Below are 10,814 nucleotides of genomic sequence, written 5' to 3'. Positions count from 1 at the left end.
TTCTTTTTTTCTTTTATATTGACCCATATGCATTCTAGGAGGTTTTCATCTTTGGTTTCATGCATTTCTGTAGCAATATAGTAGTCCTTTACATACAGTGCAACTCTACCTCCTCTTTTATGGGGTCTGGTTTTTTTGAATAGTTTGTATCCTTCTACCAGTATGTTCCAGTCATGGGTTTTATCCCACCAAGTTTCTGTTATTCCAACTATATCATATTTACCTTGATGTATTCGTAGTTCGAGTTCACCCTGTTTGTTCCCCAGACTTTGTGCATTTGTATATAGGCACTTGAGATCTTTATGTCTGACACTGTGTTTCCTGTCTATATAACCTGTGTTGTGCCTGCCTGCCCCTACTTTCTTGCCACCTGTTTGATTAGTGCACATGGTATGAAATATCTTACCCCCAAAATTTCATCTGGTATCTAGTTGGACATCATGTGGAAGGCTGTTAAAAAGAACATCCAAGGTCTTTGAAATGTAGTGTTACTGTTACTACATTGGAATTTGCATAAATGTTTATTGATTTCTTTGTTAAGGTGGTTGCACTTTATTGTGATATTATAGTGCTGATTTTCTCATTATAATTTCATCTGACTAAACATCTAGGAATTGCTTTTCATTGCAAAATTCATTTTCATTTATTATTGTAAATTAACTTGACAATCAAACAGATAGAAAGGGAAGGTATAATTTCAGAAAATATATAAACAATATTGACTAATTTGTAAAATATATAATATGGTTACACTCTGATCTCCATTGCTTCTATATAGAGTGAGTTTGTGTGAATGAAATGAAAAAAACACACAGTTAATAGCAGTTTACTAAATAACATTTTTTGAGTTCATGAGAAAGAAAAAATTAACTCCAGGTATTGCCTGCTACATTTTCTCAACTAAGTCCCCTGCAATGTATTGGACAATAAGTCCTATAACCCATGCCCAATAAGTTTAGTCCCTTTACTAGAGATTTCAAGCTTGGAATATTTTGAAGATATTGGTTTGGAATAATATGGACTACATTTTTTCTATTAATTCTTTTTTCTATTAATTTCTCCTTGGAGTGGATATTATCTTAAAGAATCTGTTACAGCAACAAAAAAGGCCTGGGTCCTTGAATTGGATTCCTCCTGACACCTCATATGAAATGTCTTGAATTTTGTTGAAGAAAGCCTGGATACAAATATAAATAGTACCATTTTTCATTCTCAAGAATTGATATTGTAAAGTTTTGAAATAGAATTAGAGACTGCCAATGCTGAAGACAATGAAGAATTAATTACAACAAAATGAAACAGTTGTTTACCTTAAAATTGATTTTATCGATTCTCCTGCTACCAGACAAGGAATCCACAGCTATAATAATTAAGGTTACTGCAAGGTGGATCCAGACTGGACTTTTTTTGGGAGTCTACAAAAGAAGAGCTGAACAGAGTTAAAGCTGGAAATAATTTGAGCTGATTTCCTAGGAAGTGATCACAAAAGATAAACGTGGGAGACAAAATGGCTCTGCCTCTTGATACTGACAGAGCATTTTGAAACTGAAATAAGATACAAGGGAGACATGAAAAATTGGCCACAAAATGAAATAATAGAGGACTCATGAAATTGAATATGCTTTAATTGCAAATACATTTTAAATTCATGTTGATATAACATACAGCCCATCTTTGTATGTAGTTACCTCCCACTTCTGCAAATGATAAGTTATTTAGGTTATAAAGAAGTTCGATGGATGAGGAGCAGGAGATAGGCACCACACACGCTTTTCGTGTCAAACCGTGTCAAAGTTTCTGGGTCCCTGATTATCGGCAAAAGACGATGGTATCTGAACCTGTGCAATATTAAGGCACCCAGGAATGTCTGTTCTTGGCAACGTTACCAAACCAACCCTCCTCTCCCTCTCTCAAATGCAAAGAAACAGGAGCAGAGAGGAGACAGGTCTTTGCAACGTGAGTCCGGTGTGGCAAGAATGGAGGAAGAAGCATGAGGTATCTTAGTGGGTCAGGGAGGCCTGGAGGGCCTGCTCCATCCCTAGGCCCCCATGGTCTTCTCCACTCTGAAATACCCCATGTGCATTTAACAAAAGGGCACATTAGATTAGCAGTAGCGAATGCATGTACATTGGTATTCTTGAATTGTGAGTTCTTAGGAAAGTATCCCCTCCTTGTGTGTTGCAAATAGCCATTTCCACTGAGAAAAACAGGACAAAGCCTAGTGAGGAAAAGTATTTTCCTTTGCTATATTTCCAGTCTGAATTAGACCATGGCAGGATCCCTACAAGAGAGCCCTTTTAAGGATTATGTATTCATACAAAAGCAACTTACTTACTGTTCCTAAATGTTAAAGCTGTTGCACATAAAAAAAGAGTTCTGATTAACTATCACAGCCACCATTTCGATTGTTTTGCTGTACTTTTGTCTGTGAACTAAATGCAAGCATGGGATAAACTAAGCCTCATTTGTTGTCTAAGTGGCCACAAACTACTACCAAAAGTGGCATTTGATTGCAAGGCAAGAAAGCATTGAGAAATGTTTCCCCTTTTACATTTGAGCATCAAGAAGGGACAGGAAAGGAAAAAGGGAAAGAAGTAGGAAAGAGAGCAAAGATTAAAAAAAAAGATAGAGAAGGAAGTAAAAAGGAGAATGAAGAGGGAAGGAAAAAGGGAAAAAGGAAGGATCCATCCCCCCAGCCCGCCCAGCCCATCACAAGTATCCCCCAACAGGAGCAACTTCAAGATGACCACACCATAGAGAATTGACTGAATTGGACAAGATGCTAACAGGAACAGAAGATTGATTTTAAATATTGTATTTATTCATTGGGCAAAAAATATTGGTTATACAATTGAATTAGATAAATGGCAGAAATTGTGGGATAGAAATTATAAGTTAACAATGTCAACTACATATAAAGAAAACTTGTGTAAGATGTTTTATAGATGGCACTTAGCATCGATGAGATTGACAAGCATGTTTAAAGATAAATCAGCGAAATGTTGGAAATGTCACTAAATACCTGGGTCATATACTGTATATGTGATGATATGTAGAAGCCAAAAAATACTGGACAAAAATATACACGTTTGGAAAAGATAATACAACAGCATATTGATTTAAAACCTGAAATATTCCTGTTGGGGATTTTAGCTGAAAATTATAGTAAAGAGAATGTCTGTTTGATTATTCATTATTCCAACAGGAGTTAGAATTGTATTTGCTCAAAATTGGAAAAGTGAAGAGATTCCTACTGAGGAAAATGTGATCAGAAAAAATATTAAAATGTGCAGAAACTAATAGATTAACACTTGCAATTACAGAGGAGTAAACTGAATATTACCAGATATGGGAACTATTATATCAATGGCTAAAAATATGAACGATAGAAATAGCTAATAGTGAAATATAGAAAATATGTTAATTGAATTAAACATGTTAAGAGGAGTGTTATAATAGAAATATTATGGATTACAATAAGATTAATATCAAAGCAATGAATATGGTTGGAAAATTTAAGTTATTGCACAAGATATTTTTACCCAGACGACACACTGTTAAATGAAAGATGAATCGTATTTTAAATAAAATACTTATTTAAAAAGATGGCCACACCCACCCCAGCCATCAAGTCAACCAAAACCCTGATGCAGACCTCAATGAAATCAAGTTTGACACCCATGGTATAGATTTTATATATATGTATTATTCATATGTATGCACATATTTTTTGGTTCTGTTTTGTAGGATACTCTGATCTGCTGTTAGGTGCCCAGAGTAATGGGCAGCCAATTTAATCCAATTAAATAAATATGTTTGTACAATTGAGAGACTGCTATCAAACTAAAGGATGACTTTGGTTAATAGCTAGAAATTTAGGTTGAGTGTGATGTCATCCATATAACTGTATTCCTAAGCCATTTAACTTTCTAAAAAGCAAGCTAGAAAATGTATAATATTTAGCATTCTTCAACATGCGATGCCATGCATGGGGTATGCCAGTTTTGGAGAAAAGTCTTCTTACTGAAATTGGAAAACTTGCTGTATCTGTCATATAAGCTTTATCACAAAATTCTCCACAGTTTGAAAAATTGCCCACAAAACAAAACAAGAGGACTCATGAAATATGCTTTAATTGCAAACACATTTTAAATTCATGTTGAAGTAACATACAAAGCATCTTTGTATACAGTTACACCCCACTTCTGCAAATGATAAGTTATTTAGGTTACTATAAGGTTATATCACCAATTAACAGCCAATTCATTCATATAAATTCCAAATGTAGAATTAAATTCTGGGTGAACGTTAAAAGACAAAATTAAACCCAGACTCTTTAAAAAGTACAACACACACACACACAGAGCACTACAAATAGTACCCTTAAGCAACTATAGTATAAAGTTCAGTGCAGTCTTCTGGATGTATATTATCCAAAGTAGGATTTGTATAAGGGAATTAATTATTCTATTGTGATGTCTGTTTAGTCCAGTGTGAACCAAGATGGACGTTCCTGTTTCTTTCAATAATTCGCTTGCCTTCATCTTCATTTCTGGGTTTTCTCCTGCATAGAGCACAACACTTTCTACAGTGGGAGCCTTATGTGGTCCATTTTCCAATAATCTGATTTGATTTTTGATGGCATAGGTTTCCTGTTTAACTTTTTCATAACAATAGCCACAAAGAACATGCTTCTCTTTCAGGTTGCCGCATTCAGGACAAATATCTATGTTTTTCTAAAAGTAAAAAATAGAGTCTTAAGATGCAGTGGAGAGAGAATAATTATTTTATAACAATTCTGAACTTTTTTCATTAATGTAACAATAAAATACAAAAAGGATTAAACAACATATCAAAATAATAAAACCAATGCAACAAGAATAGTACTGCCCAATGCTATGTAGAAATCAAAGTATATCTCCCAGTTAATGTTTAGTAGGGACAAGCAATATTTGAAGGGTTGAATCTGGATCTCAGACCCTTGATGTAGTAGAGGGCTGCAAGACGCTGTTTGATCAAGAAGCAGGAGTAAATTTATTTTAGCCTGTTTTTTCACTTTTGGGACAGCATGTGGAGAGCAACCTGATGCCCTGAAAGGCAATTTGTTCTACCTCAACCTTTAAATTATCCAAGGTCAGAAACTCAAGGGTGGGTGTAAAGAGATTAATTTCTAGTTATCAGATGGAACACACTTTTCATGGTAAACAAAATAAAAACTTTATTAAGGTAAAAAAACCAAAAACAGAACCACAATTTTGGTTCCACATTTGCAGTTGGCAGGAATTTCATGCAACCCACAAATTATACATTCACAGCAAATCCAGTATGAAACAAACATTCATTTATATTTCTTAACTTGCTTCCCAATTTATTCCTACTGATAGTGAAGAACGAAACAAATAAAAATCATACAAAGAAACAAAGTCCAATTTTCTGCACAGGGAAACTTAACAAATTACCTTTATTTTTATAAGATGGTTAGAATTCCTTCGTCTGGTGCGATTCACTTCAATTGTCCGCCTTGATTTTGGAGCTGGCATCCAAAGTATGCTGTCTAAAAAGCTGGGATTTTCAAAATACTCGGTTTCCTCTTCCGCAGGATTGAGTAAGGAATCTGGAGCTTGAACTGCTAAAGCAGGAGCTTAAAGAAAAGATATCAACTCAATGTCATATCTTAGTCTATTTAAAATAGTTTAAATTCAACATGGAATGGTAAAGTCTTTTTTAATGGGGTTCATTAACTGACTTGCATTTAGATTGCAAACCAACGACATCTGAAGCTAGCAATACTCTTCAACATCCAAGCTGATCAGTGCTGGAGCCCATCCACAAAGAATTGCACCATATTTATTGAAGAATTAAAAATCACTATATTAACATAAGATTTATTGACTATGACAGTAATTTTAAACACGTAAAAGCAATTATTAGGTAGCCCTGAAAACAAATGAATTTACTTCTAAATAAATATGTATACAATAGAATGTACAGGGTCAGTATCTAAAGTGTGTGCACTTTGAACCATACGTTTCGCTTTGGAAAGAACAGAAAAAGCAACAGGCAAGGAAGCGAATAGACGAAAGGAGACCAAAACCGCAGTTGGCTCGACTAGCAAATTCACATGGAGTTCATAAGAAAGTAATTTTCTAAAAAGCCTTCAATTTTCTCCTTGGATTGAGCGGCGCAAGCAATCCAACGAGTAGCTTGAAGATGATCGTGGAAATTTTCCTCGAGGGCCATCCTGATGAACAGGACATTAGAAACCTTACCCCAAGGCCCTGCGTGGCTGCCAAGTTGACCCCAAAAGTTTCGGAGAAAGCGACGGAGTTTGGGGAAAGGGGATGAAAATACCAACACGGCAGCCATGCTCCTTGCTTTCCCGGCACCTCTCGCGGCTCCTCCCACAAGTTTTCTACGAAATCCGTATAGGTAACCACCGCAAAGAATTATGGGTAAACGAGTCAAACTAACCGCATCGGTAATGTCACTGTCACACGTTTCGGCGAGCTACCGTTCTCTTTGTGCAAGTTTTGACTTTCAAACTGCACGAGAGGCTGTTCCTGAGAGCAACTGTAGCCCGTCTCGCAGGCTCACCATAATTATCAGCACTGCTAGAAATTCAGGGCCACGTGCTGCTTCCGGGAATTATCAGGCGAACTTTATTTGTCATAAAAACTCCGGAAATCACGTGCCAGAAAGGTTTCTCTGCGCACGTGTAAATCGCACGCATCCGCAGTAGCCAGAGTCGGTTGTGAGGATCGGTGGCGCGACTTAAAATGGCGGAATGTGACTTTTGTTTTTCTCTTACCACTTTCGAGAAGTTTTTAGGGGGAAACTTTGAGGCGAACCGTTTAAGCGGCCAGTGGGCCCTGCATGGGCTGCTCAGATAAGAATAGAATTTATGAAAAGTACCCATAAAAGTTTTAACCAAAATCTGTATACTGGCAATTTTTTTTTTTTACTAAGTAGATATCCGAGGCAGTGCTCAAAACAACCTGGAGCTTTTCCCGCTTTATTTTGCTCTTTCGGCTTACCTTCCACAGCAAAGTCAAGATGACCAACCATGTCAGATTCCTACCACCTTTCCCTCCCCCCACCCCGCACTCCCAGGGACAAAGAGCCAAGAGAGAACAAGGGGAAAGAACTGATGTTGGCTTAGCCCTGCCCATTCGAAATTGAGTCCAGAGCCCTAGCTAATGCCACTGACAAACCCAAACTATGGTTAAGATAAATCGATGACACATTTGTGATTTGGCCCCATGGAAAAGAAAACCTAAACAATTTCCTAACACACCTAAACAGCACACACCCCAAAATCAAGTTCACCATGGAAATGGAAACAATTACCCTTCCTAAATGTACTAATCTACAAAAAAACAGATGGCACACTAGGACACACCATATACCAGAAGAAAACACACACCAACCGCTACCTCAATGCCCAATCCCACCACCACCCAGCACAGATAAACTCCATGGCCAAAACACTAATCGCCAGAACCAGATGCCTGGCTGACAAGACACACATAAAGACTGAACTATGTATCCTGACTAAAATACTGACAGCCAACAGCTTCCACAAAAGCAAAATCACCGGCTTGATCCACAAAAACACACTGAGACATAATGGAGACCTAGAAGATGAACAGACCTATGGAACAGCTGTCCTGCCCTACATAAGAGGTACTACAGACAAAATCAATAAGATACTACACAGGCATCACATCAAGACTGCCTTCAAAACAGACAGAAAAATAGCAGCCATCCTAAGAAACCCCAAAGATAAAATCAACCTGGAAAACCAAGGCATATATGAAGTCCCCTGTGCACCATGCCCTGCCACATACATTGGACAGAGCAATAGAAGAATAAGTACCCGCCTAGATGAACACAAAAATGCAGTAAAAAAGCTGGAACACACTTCCTCACTAGTCCAACACATGAAAGCCATAGGTCATAGCATCGACTTCAATGGCACCAAAACCCTAGCCACTAGAAAACCCCAGCTACAGAATTATCAGACAAGCCATAGAGATTGAAAAAAGACCTGAAAGCATGAATAGAAGAGATGACTCCACCAGACTGTCAATTATTTGGAAGCCTGCACTCACAAACAAAAAAATCTGCACACCACAAGCCAGGCAAACACCTGGGCACAAACAGATCCCCACTGATACCTCCAGCTCAAACACACCCCAACCAGGCACCCAGATGAAACCTAGCTTCCTAACTAATGATAGCCGTCCATTTACTCGGAGCCAAGCTGCACTAAAAGCCTCCAATGCAGGAAACACAATGTTGCCAACCAATCAAGACCAAAAAAGCTACAAAACAGACAGAAGATATTAGAAACACCAATCAAGCAGAACACAGCACACTCCAAGACCAATAAACACAGACCAAGACTCCCAACCAATCAGGATGAAGAAAAAACCATTCTGGCACAGCATAGGCTAGCCCCAAATTTAAAAGAGAAATGGCTGTGAAAGTCTGATTCAGATGAACCCAATACACAAGCCTGATGATGGCAGATGAGATTCTGCCGAAACGTTGCTACAACTTTAAAAGCACAACTATAATGACGTGGGAAAATATCCGAACAAACTGAATGCCATATATATATGAAACAATATTCTATAGTTTCCTGTTTTTTTTCCTGGATTTTATATATATAAAATCCAGGAAAAAAAACAGGAAACTATAGACTAATCAGCCTAACATCAATACCCGGGAAGATGCTGGAAAAGATAATAAAAACAGATCTGCCAACATCTAGAAACAAGTAAAGTAATAACTAGCAGCACGGGTTTGTTAAGAACAGTAATAACTAGCAGTCAGCACTGGTTTGTTAAAAACAGATCATGCCAAACCAATCTTATTTCATTCTTCAGCACAGTGCCTAAATTAGTAGACCAGCAAAATACTGTGGACATAATATATTTAGATTTCAGCAAGGCATTCGACAAAGTAGACCACAACCTACTTCTTAGTAAGATAGAAAAAAGTGGAATAGATAGCACCATCACAAGATGGACTCACAACTGGCTGGCAAACCGTACTCAAGAAGTAGTCCTCTAAGTCTACATGGAGGGAAGTAAGCAGTGGGGTGCCACAAGATTCTGTCTTAGGCTCAGTACTCTTCAATTAACAATTTAGATGAGGGAATAGAAGGGGAACTTAGCAAATTGCAGATGATACTAAGCTGGCAGGAATAGCTAACACACAAGAAGATAGGCTCAAGATCCAGATGGATCTTGACAGACTAGAACACTGGGCTGTATCTAACAAAATAAAATTCAATGTAGAAAAAAGTAAAGTCCTACACTTACGCAAGAAAAACCAAAAGTACACATACAGACTGGGTGAAACCAAGCTCAATAGCAGTAACTGTGAGAGGGATCTTGGAGTCTTAGTGGACAACCAGCTAAATATGAGCCAGCAGTGTGCATCAGCAGCCAAAAACCTAGTGCAATCCTAAATCGTATTAACAGGGATACAATCAAGATCAAGGGAAGTACTAATACCACTGTAAAAAGCCTTAGTAAGACCACACCTAAAGTACTGCATCCAGTTTTGGTCACCACATTATAAAAAAGATGTTGAGACTCTAGAAAAAGTGCAGAGAAGAGCAACCAGGATGATTAGGGGACCGGAGGCTATAAGGTACAATGAACGGTTGCAGGAATTGGGCTTGGCTAGTCTAGTAAAGAGAAGGACCAGGGGAGACATAATAGCGGTCTTCCAATATTTGAGGGGCTGCCACAGGGAGGAAGGGGTCAAGCTATTTTCTAAAGTGCCTGTAGGCCAAAGGATGGAAGCTGAACAAAAAGAAATTTAACCTGGAAATAAGAAGAAACTTTCTGACAGTGAGAACAATCAACCAACAGAACAGCTTGCCCTTGGAAGTTGTGGGAGCACTATCACTTGAGACTTTCAAGAAGATTTTGGACTGCCATTTGTCAGAAATCATGTAGGGTCTCCTGCTTGGGTGGGAGGGTTGGACTAGATGACCTACAAGGTCCTTTCCAACTTTGATTATCTGCTAACTGTTATGTAGATGCTGATTCTGGATTGACACTTGAGGGGACTTCCATCGAAGTGTGCGGCTTCGATCCATGCTTATCCTGTTGGAGCTCCCCAACGGGACCAGATCCATCTGACCCACCTCAGAAGGGTGGGGGAAGAGGGGCAGACCAACATCTGGGTCAAGGGGAGCCGCATCTCCCTTCCCTGGCTAGGTTGAAGACAGGAGGTAGCGGCAGTTTTAATGGCTGCCCTGAAGACGGAAAGCTTCCACAACTTAAGTGTGTGCCTGAGCAGTGAGGTAGTGAGCTGCATGTAACCAGGCAAAAGATTTTGGATTTTTCTTTGATAACCCCAAGAAACAAAAGGAAAGAGCCCTCATTTAAAAGGGCAGCGGTAAATAGAAAATAAGAGGAAATTATAAGGTAAATAAAAAGCCAGATTAAAAAGGACTATAATGGAATTAGAGACCAAATTTGGGATAAGATACAGGAATTGCATAAATTAGGCATTGGACAGAATGCTGAACTTGCCTGGAATTGACTATATTTGAAAGAGCTAATGGTTGAAAATTAGTGGAACTAATACAATTGAAAAGAAAAAAAAAGAACTTTGAAAAGTGGAAAGAGATGTAGAGTGCCAGTTAAAGGCATTTTTTCCCATATGATTTTATGGAAAATTACTGGTCTTATAAATGTGTGAATGAGAAATGAAATGAATTAAAGGCTTTTTTTACAACAATAACCCCGGAAGTACCAAAAAAGAGGAGGATTGCAGCAAAGGGACAAGTG

At 38.2% G+C, this 10,814-nt stretch overlaps 2 protein-coding genes across 2 annotated transcripts in view; one reads left to right on the top strand and one right to left on the bottom strand.

The window, feature by feature from the left end:
• Window positions 1-4,117: 4,117 nt before the first annotated feature.
• Window positions 4,118-6,451, bottom strand: LOC113437346 (large ribosomal subunit protein bL32m). Its single transcript, XM_026702278.2, is given in 5 exon segments — window positions 4,118-4,512; window positions 4,515-4,550; window positions 4,553-4,736; window positions 5,460-5,641; window positions 6,270-6,451. Coding segments are annotated over 5 exon segments (528 nt in total). The 5' UTR covers window positions 6,367-6,451; the 3' UTR covers window positions 4,118-4,483.
• A 258-nt stretch (window positions 6,452-6,709) lies between these two features.
• The window catches only part of PSMA2 (proteasome 20S subunit alpha 2), a 48,546-nt gene continuing 44,441 nt past the window's right edge, over window positions 6,710-10,814 (top strand). Inside the window, exon 1 of the mRNA XM_087918498.1 lies at window positions 6,710-6,785. Coding sequence (XP_087774624.1) covers window positions 6,777-6,785 — 9 coding nt within the window. The 5' untranslated portion in view covers window positions 6,710-6,776. The remainder of the gene's footprint in view (window positions 6,786-10,814) is intronic.

Source organism: Pseudonaja textilis, chromosome Z (genome assembly GCF_049901715.1).
Source record: "Pseudonaja textilis isolate UNSWEBS1 chromosome Z, rPseTex1.2, whole genome shotgun sequence".
Lineage (NCBI taxonomy): Eukaryota > Metazoa > Chordata > Lepidosauria > Squamata > Elapidae > Pseudonaja > Pseudonaja textilis.
Note: the sequence above shows the minus strand (reverse complement) of the source record. Positions and strands in the feature narration are given on the sequence as shown.